Source organism: Podarcis raffonei, chromosome 13, assembly GCF_027172205.1.
Source record: "Podarcis raffonei isolate rPodRaf1 chromosome 13, rPodRaf1.pri, whole genome shotgun sequence".
NCBI lineage: Eukaryota > Metazoa > Chordata > Lepidosauria > Squamata > Lacertidae > Podarcis > Podarcis raffonei.
Window position 1 is genome coordinate 43,035,873 of NC_070614.1, and position 18,026 is coordinate 43,053,898.

Genomic DNA, 18,026 nt, shown 5'->3' on the forward strand with positions numbered 1-18,026 from the left:
TCAAGCAGCTATATCATCCACACAGATATTCACAGCCCCACACCACTTACAGGCAGAAGAAGAAACTGGATCAAATAGGTTCACGCTGATTCTGAGCTAGACAGGGGTCTCCTCCAACATCAAGAAAACATCAAGACATTTCTGCTGGGATTTGCAGGTGAGTAAAAACCCAGTTGAGGATGCATTAGATTTCTCCAAAAGGCAAGTGCAAAATTCTGCAAAGTATTACTTTGTAGGCTCTCCTGCAGATTCATCTGCTAATCTCCCCTCTCTATCTCCAGCACTCCACATGCCTTTTGGTGGGTAGATTGGTGATAGGGGTAATATGACTACTGGTCAGCATTATTAGGATGTAATTGCCCACCCAGAACACTGAAGACTATATAGAATGCCTCCAGAAACAGGTGGCATGCTTCTAAATGCTTGGGAAAGGCAGCAGGAGAGGGCTATTGCACACATGTCTTTTTTGTGGGCTTCCCATAGGTGTCTGGTTGACCACTGTCAGAACACAGAACATTCCACTAGATGGCTACAGCCTGATCTGGAATGGTTCAGTCTCAGCATGCTTTTGGAATAATGAGGTTAGGGAAGTGATATTCCTTGCTAAGCAAAATGTAATAATTTGATGAATTAGAACTGCTATTCCAGATCACACCGTGATCACCTAGCTGAACACCTATTAATAATTCTTCCAGAATTCCTACACCTGGTACTCTAAACATGATGTAACGGGTGGAAGTCACTGAGATATCTATTTATATACCACTTGATCATAAAAAAGCTCTCAAAGTGGTTTACAAAGTCTGTGTGTTTGTGTGCATTTGTGCGATTCGTTATTACTGAACATTACAATATGCTGAAGCAGTAAATCTCACAAGCTACCCATGAGCTCTCTAGCTGGTTCTTTTTACTTTGCATAATGGAATATCATGGCTGTAACATCTGTGGTCCTGTCTAATAGTGATCTTGGCACCAAAAGGGATGTAGTGAAAACAGGACCACTGAGAAACAAAAGGGAAAGGTCAGCATCCTCAGTGGAATCCGAAGGTCATCAAAAGTGAAAACAAAATTCTTTCAGGAATTATTATTATTATTATTATTATTATTATTATTATTATTATTATTATTATTATTATTATTATTATTATTATTATTACCCCTCCCATCCAGCTGTGACACCCCAGAGACTCTGTGAAGCTTACAGCATATATAAAAACATAGTAAACACCAATGAAACTGAATGATCATTCAGGATGGATGAAGGAAAGTAATTCAGGAAGCAGCAATGGTCACCAATGTGGATAGCTTTAAAAAAGGATTAGACAAATTTATGAAGGACAATGCCATCAATGGCTACTGGTCATGATGGCCCAACTCTACCTCCATGGAGGCAGTATGCTTCTGAATACCAGTTGCTGGAATCCACAGCAGAGAAGAGTGCTCTTGTGCTCAGGTCCAGTGGTCACAGAAAGCTAACTGCCTCTTGCTATTTTCAAGGTGGGGGTGGAAAGATGGTGAGCTAGAAGAGTGAGAATACAATGGAGTTTACAGGAAGAGGAGATGGCTAAGTAGGATAGTGAAGCACTCCTTATTGTAACATTCCCTTCTCTTCCATTAATGTTTACAGAAATGGTTAGACCTATCTGAGAGTCGCTAAGAATAGAATGGGTAAGGAAGAGGAACATCAGTCTACCAGCCCACATTTCCCAAAAAAGAGGTGGGGGTGGAAAACTTATTCAAATGGTGGGTGGGGTGAAACCAAGGACTAGGATGGATTTTAGACAGACATAAAAAGAGGAGAGGCATTCCCCTTTAAGATAAGCCTTTAAACAACACAGCATCCATAGATACAATTAAGTACCAGATAAATAAAAGAGGTGTGAGAGGACACAAAGCTGATTGTGCTTTCTTCATACTAATCAATGGATGATAACTTCTCCTTATAATCTCCTGCAATCTCCTTTTGTAGCAGCTCTGAAGACGCTTATTACATTGCATTTTGCAAAGTGGTCTACTTCTTAGGAAGACTGATAGTTGGTGATTTCAGGTGCATGTGTCTATATAAAATGTGGGGAAATGGGCAGTATATTTTAGAGGAGCTGATAAGATGGGGCAGGATCATAGCACAGAGGCAAAGCATCTGCTTTGTATTCAGAATGTCACAGATCCAGTGCCCAACATGTGAATTTTCTTGTGTCTAAAACCCTGAAGAAACACTGCCAGTTACTGCAGACTATAACTGAGCTAAATGGACCAATGATTAATATAAGGCACCTTGCTGTCTTCCTGAAAGGGGTGGGCGTGGGAGGTAGGGGTGTAAATCACAAAGACAGGCAACCTACAGCCCTTTGGATTACAGTTCCCATCAGTCTCAGCCATTGTGGTCTGAAGGGCTACAGGTTCCCTATCCCTTGGGCAGTTGTTGCTGAGTAAGATGGAGCAACAGTCTGACTCACTATATTCCTATGATAACATATGATCCGCTATGACTGTAGTCTCAGGACACAGTCAAGAATAGCGGAAACTGACAAAAGGATGCTCCTCTTCACTGATTTAAGACTCTGATGGAAGTATCTTATTACCATCTTCTTTCTCGCTTCCCGATTTTCACAGTGATATGCAAGAAGAGGATGATGGAGGCAAACCAGACAATGGTGACCGAATTTATCCTGCTGGGCCTCTCTGAAACCTGGGAAGTCCAACTTTTCATATTTCTCTTCTTCCTCGTCCTCTACGTGGCTAGTGTCTTCACCAACATTCTTATCCTCTCAGCAATTTTCAGCGATCACCACCTTTCAGATTCACCTATGTTTTTTCTGCTGGGTCAACTGGCTTTCCTGGACCTCTGCTTGCCCTCATTTGCCATTCCAAATTTCTTTGATTTCCTTTCCGAACACCATGTCATTTCCTTCCATGGCTGCATGGCACAAATCTTTTTTCTCCATCTCTTTGCAGGCAGTGAGATGCTCCTGCTTATAGCCATGGCCTATGACCGGTATGTGGCCATTGCCCATCCTCTCCGTTATGCCTCACTCATGAACCGGCACCATTGTGTGGGGCTTGGGCTTGCTTCCTGGGCTGGTGGGTTCCTCCATGCCACTGTGCAACTGGGTTTCATCATTAATGCGCCGTTTTGTGGACCCAATCAATTGGACAGCTTCTTCTGTGACCTCCCCTTGGTCATCAAGTTGGCCTGCACTGACACCTACCCCCTGGAAGTCATGATGGTCACCAACAGTGGCATTATGTCACTGGTGTGTTTCATTGGCCTGCTTCTCTCATATGGTTTCATTCTCTACACGATCCACTCCAGGAGCGCCTCTGAAAGGAGCACCAAGGCTGCCTCCACATGTACCTCTCACCTGATTGTGGTCACCATGTACTTTGGGCCAATTATGTTTATTTACCTCTGTCCATCCACCATGCTCATGATTGATAAAGTGCTTGACATTGTTTCCCTTTTTGTCACCCCTTTGCTGAACCCAACTATCTATGCTTTGAAGAACAAGGAGATGAAGGCTGCCCTTGGAAGTCTGTTGTCTAGGCTTTCCGGACAGGTTTCCACTCAGAGCCATCCCCACCATTAAGCAGCTTGATATGCCCTCCTCTAGCACTGGATTTAGGCTGTCACTATGGAGTCTCAAATCACTAGTTACTTAATTACTTGGGCAAACAGAGGGGTGGATAACCCTAAGCGGTAAACAGTGGACTTTCTTGGAGAAAGCTGTGGGGCAAACAGAAAAACACTAGGACCAGTGCTTAGCCCAGAGACAACTCACATACACATAACAGCAAGATAGTTGCAAGGCCCAAGTTAGGTCATTGTATTCTTTCCTATTTTCCTGGGGTTTCAGTAGCTTAGGGTTATGCTCCATCATTTTGTTTTCTACTTTAAAACAACTCTTTTTCTTTTTCTTTAGATTAAGCATTGTGAATGTATTATTATTAAAATGAACCCATTATTGTCTTGCATCACATTGATTGCATTGTAGTAACTTAAATCTCAATTTTCCAAAACGACACTTTAAAAAGTTCAATTTTTAAATTGTGTTGTGAATTTCTGGCATTTGTATTTGACTCACACAAAAGTTCCACCTCTCCATGGATGCATGTTTATGATGCATGTTATGAGGCACATGTAATAATGGTGGCAGCTGGGAAATAGTTTAGCCACAAATCATCTTGCTAATCGTGTTAACCCACTTAATATCTTGCTCTTCCTTTCCTCTTGATTGGTATAGCTGGACATTATTCAGTTGCTGGAGGTGATGGAATCACACATTCAAGAAAGGGGTAGAAAATCAAATCCTCTTTATCCCCATCTTTTGTTCTCCCTTGCCTTCTAACTAGGAAACCAAACCAGAAGTCAAATCAACATGCAGTACATCCCTGAGGACAGCTGTGTACCTTAGTGACAAAGTATTGCTTCTTTTGCTAGCTCCCTTGAAGCAGAAAAAGCACCAGCTAATGCATTTCAAAAAGAATGAGCCATTAATCACACACACACACACACACACACACACACACACTTCACTAACTCTTGATTTGCTCTTCATCCTGCCTTTTAAGCAGAGATCTCATCCACACAGGTATCTCATCCTGTCACCACTCATAGGCAGCAGATGGAATGAGAACAAAGTTATCCATACTGATTCTGAGCTTTACAGAATAAGTTGCTGCAGAAAACCTCAAGGAATATCTGCTGGGATTTGCAGGTGGGTGAAAAAAAAATAGTTGAGGGTGTATTAGATTTTTCCAACAGGCAGGTGCGAAACTCTGGGGCAAGTGACATTTTGGAGACTGCTCCAAGGAGCTGTCCAGCAGTTTCCATCTGCTAATCTTCCCTTTCCCCCTCTCTAACTCCAGTGCTCCAAATGCCTTTTGGTGACTAGAATACTGATGGACACGGGTGTATTCTCAGAACTGGTCAGCATTGTAAGGATGCAATTGTCCATCAAGAACCTGGGGACTATATTTAGTACCTTCAGTTTTGGAGGTGGTGTGGCTCTAAATGCTGGGGGGACAGCAGGAAAGGGCTATTGCACCCATGTTCTTTTTATGGGTTTACCATAGGCATCTCGTCTAACCACTGTCAGAAGGCTCAACCACATGGCTGGAGCCTGATCTGGAATAGATCATTCCCAGCACGTTGTTGGAATACTGAGGTTAGAGAAGTTGTGTTCCTTGCTAAGGAAAAACTTAAGAACTTGAGAAATCCAGTCTACCATTCCACATCAGACTCTGACCATCTAGCTGAGGACTCAGTCTCTTGACAGTGCCTACCCAGATTCTTATTTGGAAGGGAATCACAAAATAGTGGTAGTGGCATATGGTCTGTTAATCATTCTGCCACTGGTGTTTTCCCCCTTGCCTCGAGCATAGAGATTTAACACCCGGACCTGTGACTAGAAATGTGGCACAAAAGGAAGTCTGGATGAACTCTCTGCAAACACAGTGCTACGATCCACTTTTTGTCACACACCCTGGTAGGGAAGGAGCAGCTGCTGGAACCTGCTGTGAGAGGACACAGAGTACCTCCAGCTTTCTTTTCTACAGTGTCCTCTGGAGGGTAAGTTCTTCTTAGAATCTCCCCTAATTTCCTTCTACAGTAACTCTGAGGAACTCCAAACAGCTGTGCTCCAAGCACCTCACATTGCATATTGGAATATGAACGGATTGTTAGGAAGAGGAATAGTTGGTGAGCATTCAAAACTTTAGGCAGAAGGATAGCATATTTTAGAGGAGTTGATGAGATGTGGAAGGGGACGGCATCTGCTTTGTGTGCATCAAGTCTCAGGTTCAATCCCCCGCATTTCATTAATAATAATAATAATAATAATAATAATAATAATAATAATAATAATAATTTATTTATACCCCGCCTATCTGGCTGGGTTTCCCCGGCCACTCTGGTCGGCTTCCAACAGAATATCAAAATACAATAATGTATTAAACATTAAAAGCTTCCCTAAACAGGGCTGCCTTCAGATGTCTTCTAAAAGTCTGGTAGTTGTTTTTCTCTTTGACATCTGATCGGAGGGAATTCTACAGGGCGGGTGCCACTACTGAGAAGTCCCTCTGCCTGGTTCCCTGTAACTTGGCTTCTTGCAGTGAGGGAACCGCCAGAAGGCCCTTGGCACTGGACCTCAGTGTCCGGGCAGAACAATGGGGGTGGTGACGCTCCTTCAGGTATACTGGACCAAGGGTTGCGGATTTTCTGCTCTCTGAAACCCTGACTGAGCTAAATGGATCGATGGTCTGACACAGTATAAGGAGCTTCCTATCTTGCTAAAACACACACACACAAGAATTGTACTAGTTTTCGGAAGAAATAATAAAATCAGCTTTTTCATTTGCTAATGAACATGCATACCAGCAACTTTTATCAGGAGAATTTCACAGTTTTGTGTTCAGAGAAAATAATTTCATAATTAACTTAGATAACTCAAAATAAAGAAAATAACTCAAAAGAAAATAATTTTAAAAGACAAAAAGGAAGAGGGGCAAAAAACCTGTTGAGAATTTACTTCACTTCTGAAACTCCATTTAGTTAGTTAGTTAGTTATTGCTGTATCTCAGTTTAGGTTTTTGTGTTTAAGTTTTGCAATTCGACTCCTTTTTGAACCGGCATTTATTTCTTTTGTTCATCTACTTTCTGCTACATTATTTCCAGATTCTCCAAATATTGATTTGACATACATCTTTTTTTGCTCCATTAAAGTTACAAGACCCGGTACAGAGTGCCTTCTCATATTTCCCCTGCGTACACTAATGTCTAGCCTCTTTGAATCCATAAGCATTCTGAATAGATTTTATGGTGTTCCATTCTCCATCCCAATATACAATTAGCTTAAAAGCTATGCCCCATTTGTACTTGATCTCTTATTGTTTGAGTAGAGATGTTTTTAAAAATTCAATTCCCTTCTTTTATTCAAAGCAAGAGGGAGTATGATTGCAAGTCTCTCAATATGGTCCCCATTTAGAAGCTATTTCTTTCTTACCCAGTCCCAGTCCCAGTAGACTGATGAACTTAAGCAAACTGTACCTCGGATTGTTTGGCCTTTTTTGTGGCATATTTGATTTCCTTGTCACTCCAACTCTGATTCAATATAAAGCAGGTTCCTATCATCCTAAAAAAAACAATAACCCTGTGTCTAAATCAAGGATAGGGAACTTTTGATCATTTAAATAATTGGTGGGGGTAGTGGTGGGTTAGGGTGTGTACAAAAGTTTGGGCAGGAGGGCAGCATATCTTAGTTGAGTTGATAAAATGGAGAGGGGGTTCAGAGCATCTGTTTACATTCAGTTGGTGTGGTTCAATTCCTGGCATCTCCAGCTAAGTTTGTGAATTTATTGTGTCTAAAACACGGAAAAGCAGCTATCAGTCAGTGTAGACTATATTGAGCAGGACTGCCAACTTGAATAAAATATTGATGCCCAGGTAAGCCCCATCTTGCATAAGTGCTCACAAAACATTTGAATGGCAATTTCCATCAACTTTGTGGGAGCATGGCCCCCTCAAATATTTTATTGTGGGGGCTGAAGCCCCCACAGCCCCCAAAAGTGGACTTCTATGGTGCTGAGTAAAATAGACTGGAGGTCTCCCTCAATGAAAGGCAGGTGTGTGTGTGTGTGTGTGTGTGTGTGTGTGTGTGTGTGTGTGTGTGTAGGAAAGGGAACAAGACCTTCAGATTTCCCATCTCCACTGCAAACATTAGTGAGCTAGTTGGAGCAATGGCTTTGCTCCGTATAAGTCACCTTCAGGTGTTCCTATGAACAATGTATGATCCACTGGGATTGGAGTCTCAGGACCCAGTCAAGAAGAAGCTGCAATGAGTTGGTGGGATGTCACGGGTGAAGAAATGTGGATATTGTTTGGATTTATTTTATATTTAATATATGTTAAAGTATGGATTGGAATATGTAACTGTCTAACAAAAGTATATCAAATAAAAACGAATAATAAAAAAGAATAATGCCAGATAACACAAAGATGCACTTTTTGCTGATTTCACCAAAGACTGTGATGGAAGCATCTCATTACTGTCTCCTTTCTCCCTTTCCAATATTCACAGTGATATGCAAAAAAAGAATGCTGGGTGTAAACCGGACAATGGTGAGTGAGTTTGTCTTGCTTGGCCTTTCTGAAACCTGGGCAATCCAACTCTTCTTATTTGTCTTCCTCCTCCTCCTCTACATGGCCATTGTCTTCAGCAACACTCTCATTTTCTCAGCCATTTTCCGGGATCACCGTCTCTCAGATTCACCCATGTTCTTTCTGCTGGGTCACTTGGCTTTCCTGGACCTCTGCCTGTCCTCCTTTGCCATCCCAAGATATCTCTTGGATTTCATTGCCCAACATCAGATCATCTCCTTCCAGGGCTGCATGGCACAAATCTTCTTTCTCCATGTGTTTGTAGGAAGTGAGATGCTCCTGCTGGTAGCCATGGCAATTGACCGGTATGTGGCCATTTCCCATCCCCTCCGTTATGCCTCACTTATGAGCCGGCCTCATTGCATGGCACTTCTCCTTGCTTCATGGGCTGGTGGGCTCCTCCATGGCACTGTGCAATTGGGTTTCATTATTAATGTGCCTTTCTGTGGGCCCAATCAAGTGGACAGTTTCTTCTGTGACCTCCCATTGGTCATCAAGTTGGCTTGCATTGACACAAATCCCTTGGAGGTCATGATGGTCACCAACAGTGGAATTTTGTCACTAGTTTCTTTTATTGGCCTGCTCATCTCATATGGATTCATCCTCTACACAATCCACTCCAGGGGTCCCTCTGAAGGGACCACCAAGGCTGCCTCCACATGCACCTCTCACCTCATTGTGGTCACCATGTACTTTGGGCCCTGTTTGTTTATTTACCTGCGTCCATCAGCCCGGTTCATGATTGATAAAGTGCTTTCTGTCTTCTATACCTGTGTCACCCCCTTGCTAAACCCAACCATCTATGCTTTGAAGAACAAGGAGATAAAGGCTGCAATTAGAAGCCTTTCAGCAAGGCTTTCTGGGCAGGTTTCCACTCAGGGACGTCCCCAACATTAGACAGCATGAGGCGGCCACCTCTAGCAGCTGATTATGGCTGTCACAGAATAATAGCAAATGGTCAGTTATTTAATTTGCATTTATACGTGGTGGAAAAAGTTAATAAGGAGAAATTTTCCCCGTCTCCTGATTGTATAACCCAGGCTGATCCAATGGAGCTGAAATATTGCACATTCTTGAACAATAGACTTTGCTGTTACAAGGGATTGTCAGCGGTTTGGATGAAGACCAGTCCAAACTGGATCATGCAAAGCTTGGGCCAAGCCAAGTGAAGACAAGCACAGATTGTCCCATTTTGAGATGGGCAACGTGGAGTGATCCAGAGTTTTGAATGGTTGAGTGGTGGGTGGGAAGGCTGTCAGGGTCTATTTCACCACCATGTTCCCTGCAGAAACCTCTGCTCAGCAGTTGGTTAGGGCAGGGCTTGATCCTGCTGGTTCCAGGTTGCTCCTATGCAAGCAGCACCCATCAGGATTCAATTTCTATTCTCAGTTGGGGGTGGAGGACACATCATCTCCTTTTTTAATATATGAAATTACACAAAAATATTACAAATCAAACTTTGATTGCTGTGCACAGATTTCATTTTTAGAATATGTGTGTGTTATGCTATAATATCATTCTCCCTTTATTCAAAAACAATTGCCTCTCCATATTCAGGGAGAGTGTTCTGTCTAAAGAGCCACAGGTTCCCTGAACCTGCAATTGCCAGTATTATTCATTCATCCTTCACCCTATTAAATACAGTTTAAAACAACATTAGACAATCTTTCAGGTTTCTGGGTCCCAGTTTGTACAGAGCTTTAGGCACCAGTGGCTGGTGAAGTAATTTGGGTAATGGGGGCAGAAAATGGCACAAATATGAGGGCTTTGCACAGTTCCACCACCCTCAACCTGGGGTGAACAGCCAGGACTCAAGGCAATTTTGGGTGCAGGTAGAGCTAATGGGGTACCCAGAATACATTGCTGGTTTGGTACTGGGTGATGCACTACTTCACCCAGTTCTTGAAGACTGAGATTCTATCCAATGGTTTAACCACCAAAAGTTTTGATGTTTTGCTATTAGGGAGTCTAAAACTCCAGGCCAGACAATTTGTCTACAAGCAAATTCCTTCCAAGATCCGAATACGGCAACCTTTATCAACCATGACAAGAAAAATGAAGCCGTTAGATGGAATGACGCTTAGGGAGAAAAGCTATGTTAGATCATGACCTGAAAAGGAAAATACATTTTACAAGTATGATAATTAATTGACCCAAATTGAGAGTGGAAATAATAAAGGAGGGTGAGAGGGTGTCGCTCTTCACCCAGCCGGACTGCAAGAGCCTCCTGCAACTGCCCTTTTAAGCGTCACTGCCAGGCCAGACAAGACAGCAGCCAATAGCCACAGCCAGCAAGGCATTGCACTCCAGGAGGCACCACTGACTGGCCCATTTATGGTGCCTTTTGGGTTGGAAAGACCCCTCCCTTTTGAGATCCACCGGCCAAGAAGAATTCCCCTCCAAAGGCCAGCAAATGTGTGTGCCTAGGCCATCAGGGAAGGAGGCTGAGAGTGAGGTTACGAAACTGTCAACCCGTGGGAAAATGGTGAGCAGCTATTATACTCATGCCACATGGCTGATGTGGATCCAGGTCCACTCAACCAAATTCCAAGATGCTGAAAACACCGTACTACATTTTGAAGTCTCCATTTTTTACAAGGTCTTCTATTCTGAACTTCAAACTTCAAAATTCACCAATACACCACTGGTCCCTTATTATCTGCTGAAAGGGAATTAAACACAACAGTTCTGAATGTGTCACAAACACATTTTCTTCTGCAATTCCACAGGGGTTCACAAGCACTGAATAAATAACTAAATTCCAGCTTGGTTATTAACAGGGCTATAATTAAATCTGCTGCTTCTCAAAAAACCCTGTGGACTTTCAGTGGCCACTTGCATAAGTAACATTAAAGATACAAAAATTAACCAGAATGATTTAAATAGGGTGTGGGATCCACAAGTCTGTTCTTACATACTCACAGATTGCATCATCTCAGGAGGCGTTACTACCATTCAAATGATACAATTTTAAACTGGAGAAGCTAATTATAATATTGCTTGAGAAATCATGGGTTCCGTGTAGAACAAACAGTTGGTTTTTTAGTGAGAATGTTTGTTTTAGTGTTCTTGCTGCTGGAACTGATTTCTTATAATATATGTCAGGCTGACATAGCAAAATGCAGGCTCCAAGGTCCACAAGATCCACTTCACACGTATCATCAGCCAGGAGATTTTATCATTGGTGGCATTGTTTCCCATGGTGGCTTCATCTCCTCTCCAGCAGCATTCACTGAGGAACCCCCACCAGCGCTGCCTGAAGAGCTCGTGTAAGAACTATGTCACTTATTTATTACAGCAGATGAATGATCAAACCTTGCAGCCTCAAAATAATGACTAAGGCTGCAAACTTCTGCCCATTTACCTAGGAATAACAACTTTGCAAATCAGTGGGACATAGGCTGATATAAAAATCCATAAGAGTGTCTTGGGAATTAAGAGAATACTGAAGAAGCTCCCATTTCTCAATAGGAAAAATAAATATAAATGTTTTGAAAGGATATTGGATATTGGCAAACTGGAACATGTGCAGAGGGCAACAAAGATGGTCTGGAAACCAATTCAAGTCTTATGAGGAACAGATAAGGGAGTTTGGTATGTTTAGCTATGATGAGAATGAGGGAGGAATGATAGACATTTTCAAATATCTCAAGGGCTGTCACAAGGAACACACTTGTTTTCACTTGCTCTGGAGGTTAGGACTCAAATTAACTTCTTCAAGTTACAAGAGAGGAGATTTCAACTAAACATCAGGAAGAATTTTTCATTGATAAGAGCTTGAATAGTAGAAGGGACTGTGAGTTAATCCGAATGAACACAATATAATTAATTGCTGTGCTGTTATGTAAAATGATAGATCTGCTGAAGTTTGCAACTCTCATTCTAGGGTGGTGCCTAAGATTTACCAGCACATCGTGGCCTTGGCATTTGCAGTCAAGGAGATCAATGAAGACCCTCACATCCTACCCAATATCACCTTGGGCTTCCACTTATATGACAGCTATATCAGTGCAAGGAGCACATATCTTGCCACACTGCTGCTTCTATCCATGGTGAAGAATTTTGTCCCTAACTATATATGTGATGTTGAAAATAATCTGACTGGGGTCATTGGAGGACTTGATTCTGAAATTTCCTTTTATGTGGCCACTGTTTTGGATATCTTTAAGATTCCACAGGTAGGACACCTATGTACAATACCTTTATTAGCTTGCATAGAGGAAGAGGCAGGTTCCTCAGAATCAGTTCCGGGTGAAGTTGAAATTGGAAGGACAACCATGTACACCACCTTGAGATCCTTGGAAAATAAAGGTGGTACATAATTATAATACAAACAAACAAACATCAATAAGGGGAAATGTGCAATACCAGAAAAAAGGTCACATCCCCCCCCTTCCCGTCTTACACACCCATCTAAAACACTAAAAAAATTTTTTCCTTCCAGTAGCACCTTAAAGACCAACTAAGTTAGTTCTTGGTATGAGCTTTCGTGTGCATGCACACACGAAAGCTCATACCAAGAACTAACTTAGTTGGTCTTTAAGGTGCTACTGGAAGGAAAAATTTTTTTTTGTTTTGACTATGGCAGACCAACACGGCTACCTTTCTGTATCTAAAACACTGTTATCCCAAAGGCCAGTGATGGGGAAGTGGGCTTCTCCCTCACCAGCTGCTTTTTGGTTATGTAGTACTTTCTGCTTAGTTAGGAGGGTATTTGAACTGAGTAACTGGGGTATAGGGGAAATTGCTTACAGGATAAAAGCTGACAGGTAGGTGCCAATAGTAAAATTAGTGATCAGGGCATCTCAAAAAAGCTGTTGGGGAAGAGGGGGGAAATTGCTTATAGCTAAAACAACTGACAGGTAGGTTCCAGTACCATAATTATTCTTCTTTATTGCACCAAACACAAAGAAGTTACGGAAAATTGAAGATAACATCCAGTTCTGCAAGTGAAATAAATGTTCATAAATAAAGTCTGAGAAGAATCAGCACAGTTTTGCTGTGTGATGGGTTATGTGCATCATGAAGAAGAAAGAAGCTCCAGAGAAGAAATATGTATCTGATCTAACTTGCGATTTTGACAAAGTCAGATAATGTCTAGGTCATCTGCTGCTTGGGGCATGGTATGTTCCCCATTCAGTTTTATCCATTATACAAGACGTTGCCAAATTTTGCAACGACTCAAAAAATGTTTGGTTTTTTAAAAGTAAAATAGACACAATGCCCTGCTCCAGTCATCAAAGTGTTAACAAAATTTCCAAAACTAAAACTAAAACAGACACAGTCCCCTGTGAAAGGTCATCAAGTGAAAGGTTTAAAAATGAGAAAAGGGAGATGATCCCAGGTTTCAGCCCATCTGCATGTGTGTCTTTTGAAAAAACTGAGAGAGAGGCAAACAAACCCTGAAACGTTGGCAAAGGGCATATTTGACTAACAGGGTTCAGCACATAATGTATATGAATACTGTGAAAGGAATCTACTTTGTCTCTTCTATTCTTCTATTTACTTTTTAGCTCATTTATGGCTCTGCTCCAGTGATGAATGATAAAAGCCCAGGGCTTCCCTTCTACCAGATGGCACCCTCAGAAGCCCTTCAGTATGAGGGAATTCTCTCTTTGCTTCTGCATTTCAGGTGGACGTGGATTGGACTCATTGCAACGGACAATGACAATGGAGAAAGATTTGTGCAAACCATTTCCCCAATGTTTACCAAGAGTGGTGTGTGTTTTGCATTCCTAGAAAGAATCCCTGATTTTAGTTTTATTTCTGAAATTAATGGCATGCTACAACAGGGGGCAATTATAAACCATAAAATTCTTAGCAGCAAAGCTAATGTTATGGTGGCAAATGGAGAATCTTATTCCATGGCATCTTTTAGATGGCTTCCATACCTATCAGAACATGATGACATGATAAACAATATAAAAAGTAAAGTATGGATAACAACTGCCCAGATTGAGTTTGCTTCATTTGTCTTTCAAAGGAGCTGGGATTCAAGAGTATTCAATGGTGCTATAGCCTTTGAAATTCACTTTAGAAACCCACCAGGATTTCATCAGTATGTTCTGCACAGAAACCCTTCCAGCACAGATGGGGATGGTTTTATCAGGGACTTCTGGCAACAGGCCTTTGAATGTGTATTCCCAGATATGACTGCAGACAAGGTGGAGGGGAATATTTGCACTGGAGAAGAGAAGCTGGAGAGCCTTCCTGGATCATTTTTTGAAATGAGCATGACAGGCCACAGTTACAGCATCCACAGTGCTGTCTACGCCATGGCCCATGCTTTACATGCCATGTCCACATCCAGACTCAGGCACAGAGGAATGGCATACAGAGGAAGAGGGAAGAATCAGAATCAACAGTTTTGGCAGGTAATAGGCTGAACATCCTCAACTGGAAGAGTCCTGTTATTCTCTGATAAAGTATGGGTTTTCAAAATGTTGTCAGTTTGCTCATTCCTCTCAGAGAAAAAAAGGTTTTGTATGACAGAAGTTTGGAGATCACTGAGATGCCACTGTGTTCACAGATAACAAGCAGTAGTCATGGCCGAGAGAGATGTTCAGCATTCTCTTTACCCCATTTACCCCAAATGCTGCCTCAGAGCAGGTGGTCACAAACCATTGTAGTGTCTCTTGAGATGAAGGGGGAGAAAGGAGAATGGGGGGGGGAGAGAAAGAAAGAGTGGAGAGAGAGAGAGAGAGAGAGAGAGAGAGAGAGAGAGAGAGAGAGAGAAAGAAAGAAAGAAAGAAAGAAAGAAAGAAAGAAAGAAAGAATAGAATGAATTGGTGGTCTCTCCATACTTGAACCTGACTACACTCCCAAGTGACTTAATCACCACACACCAATTGCTGTAGGTCCTGCCACATGAAAAAGATACCTCAGTTCTGTATTAGAACTGCAGCCATTTCCAAACAGTTGCCTTTTCTGCTTTCAATCTAGCTCCATCACTTTCTGAGAAGCATCTCATTTAACAATACAGCAGGAGATGTGGTCTTCATCAACCAGAATGGAGAGGCAGCATCTAGCTTGGATATTATCAATTGGATTATATTCACCAACCAAAGTTTGCACAGAGTGAGAGTTGGGAGGATAGATCCACAGGCTCCTCCAGACCAATCATTCATCCTTGATGAAGATGCCATAACATGGCACAGTTGGTTTAATGAGGTAGGGCCGAATTGTTAGATAATTCCAAAGAGATTCAATCTTGCATAAGCAATGATCATTCACCTGCATGTCTACGCACTGTCTTTTAAACTGCAAGTTACTATGTAGAACATGGCAAATGCATCCAAGTACTAGAGTAAGAGCCAAAAGCTTGCTGCTAGAAGCCACTACAGGAGTAAAGGAAAATATTTTATTAAGGATGATACAAAACAGAACACAGAGCGCCTTCATGTGAATATGGGTGCTTTGATCCAGGTCAAATACCAGTTGTTCTATGAAAAGGCCTGGAGATAGGAGTGCAGGGTTTTCCCCCAGCCAATCAGGGCCTCTGAATTTATTTTGCTTGCACAAGAGGGTGTACGTGGTGAAAGACCAGGAAACTATGAAGTGGATGATCTGTTTGACCTTGAAGCAATCTTACATCAGAGAGTGCACATAAGTGGTTAGTTGGAGTAACTAATGGGTTTTCCTTTCCTCTGGAAGACTGCAATGTGAATTTTAAGTAAAAATAGAAATCTATATTAATATAAACATAAGAATTAGGATATCTTTACATTTACAAAATACTGATTTTAAACTGAGTTAAAGAGGATGCATTAATAGAAAAGCCCCAAGATTTCACCTTTCTTGCTAAAAGGTGGAGGAATGAGCTGGTTGGGAAAGGGAGGTATAATAATACCAGAGGAAGAAAATGGGAACCGACAGCAGCAGGTGCAGGAGACCGCTAGTCTTCTAAGTTCATAAGCGGAAGAGGAGGAAGCAGGAGAAGTGGTGAAGATTGAGAGAGTGAAGGAGAGAGCTGAGAAGAAAGGTGTAAACAGCAAGTGACTGGGCATTAGGAATGGATACATTAGTCTTTTAAAAAGAGTTATCTTCTTAAAGTTTAAAAAAGAGTTAACTTCTGCTTTTTCATTTACGGAATAGACTCGGCCTCTTTCTCTCTGTACTGAGAGATGTCTTCCAGGATCCAGCAAGAAAGTGAAGGAGGGACAGCCACCTTGCTGCTACGATTGCATCCCATGTGCAGAGGGGAAGATTGCAAACCAGGATGGTAAGAGAAATAAATAGATTAAATAGATCCAGACTCAGCAGTAATAATTGAAAGGTGTTGTAAGGATAGCTGAGTTTACGTTTCAAAATAGATAATCTACTGTATGCATTATCCTGCCTCTTTGTGATCATTGCCTTTCAGTGGTACCTCAGGTTACATACGCTTCAGGTTACATACGTTTCAGGTTACACACTCCGCTAACCCAGAAATAGTGCTTCAGGTTAAGAACTTTGCTTCAGGATAAGAACAGAAATTGGGCTCTGGCGGCGCGGCAGCAGCAGGAGGCCCCATTAGCTAAAGTGGTGCTTCAGATTAAGAATAGTTTCAGGTTAAGAACGGACCTCAGGAACGAATTAAGTACTTAACCTGAGGTACCACTGTAGTTTAAATATGCCAATCAAATGACAATGACTATGCATTGAGAGTAATTGGATGGTATGCGGTTCAAATCATATCTAGAGGGGGCCTTGTTACTCCTTCTGACTTACACAGGCTGTATCACGGAAAGTGTGAATAAACATTTAGGTGTTAGTGGCACTGGCTGTGGCACCACACAGCTCTGAACCAATTAAAATCAGTAATAGCACTTTGCAAGCACCAGACAGTACTAGATATGTGTTTTGATTTAAAGAGAGCTCTTTTCTTCTCAGACAGAAAGTAAACATTTCAGAAAGTTGACATGATAGGAGCTAATTTCTTTATTTCCCCCCAGATATGAATAACTGCCATAAATGCCCAGACAAAGACTATCCAAGCAGAAACCAGGATGCATGTCTACCCAAGGATATCAGCTTCTTGTCTTATGAAGAACCTTTGGGCATCAGTTTAGCCTGCTTCTCTCTTTTCCTTTCCCTGATCACAGCTCTGGTACTAGGTACATTTATGAAGCACCATGACACACCCATTGTCATTGCAAACAACCGAAACCTCACCTACGCTCTGCTCATCTCTCTCCTGCTCTGTTTCCTATGTACATTGCTCTTCATTGGCCGACCTGAGAAGGTCACGTGTCTCCTCCGACAAACAGCTTTTGGCATCATCTTCTCAACCGCTGTTTCTTGTGTTCTGGCAAAAACCTTCACGGTGGTTTTGGCCTTCATGGCTACAAAACCAGAATCCAGGATGAGGAAATGGGTGGGCAAAGGACTAGGCCACTCCATTCTCCTTTTCTGCTCCATAGTTCAAGCAGGAATATGTACTGTGTGGCTGGCAACCTCTCCCCCTTACCCAGATGTGGACATGCACTCAATGACTGCAGAAATTATACTAGAATGTAATGAAGGGTCTGTGACCATGTTTTATTGTGTCCTCATCTACATGAGCTGCCTGGCCACTGTAAGTTTTGCTGTGGCTTTCCTTGCCAGGAAGTTACCAGACAGTTTCAACGAAGCCAAGTTTATCACTTTCAGCATGTTGGTCTTCTGCAGTGTTTGGCTGTCCTTTATTCCTTCCTACCTGAGCACCAAAGGAAAATACATGGTAGCTGTGGAGATCTTCTCCATCTTAGCCTCCGGTGGTGGGTTGCTGGGTTGCATCTTTTCCCCCAAATGTTACATAATCATTCTGAGGCCTGAGCTGAACAATAGAGAACACCTAATAAGGAAGAAAAATTAAAGAAATAATAAACCTGTCCTTTGCTGTATTTTGTGC

The 18,026-nt window shown here is 42.0% G+C and overlaps 3 protein-coding genes across 3 annotated transcripts; all 3 read left to right on the forward strand.

Moving 5' to 3' along the window:
• The first annotated feature begins 2,630 nt into the window (after positions 1–2,630).
• Positions 2,631–3,587, forward strand: LOC128398953 (olfactory receptor 4K3-like). The gene has a single exon (XM_053360217.1). The coding sequence runs from the start codon at positions 2,631–2,633 to the stop codon at positions 3,585–3,587; it is 957 nt and encodes a 318-aa protein (XP_053216192.1).
• Positions 3,588–8,092: 4,505 nt separating this feature from the next.
• On the forward strand, positions 8,093–9,052 carry LOC128398954 (olfactory receptor 4K14-like). The gene has a single exon (XM_053360218.1). The coding sequence runs from the start codon at positions 8,093–8,095 to the stop codon at positions 9,050–9,052; it is 960 nt and encodes a 319-aa protein (XP_053216193.1).
• A 7,045-nt stretch (positions 9,053–16,097) lies between these two features.
• On the forward strand, positions 16,098–18,026 carry LOC128400635 (vomeronasal type-2 receptor 26-like). The gene is made up of 2 exons (XM_053362971.1): positions 16,098–16,376; positions 17,089–18,026. The coding sequence occupies exon 2, from the start codon at positions 17,091–17,093 to the stop codon at positions 17,988–17,990; it is 900 nt and encodes a 299-aa protein (XP_053218946.1). The 5' UTR covers positions 16,098–16,376; positions 17,089–17,090; the 3' UTR covers positions 17,991–18,026.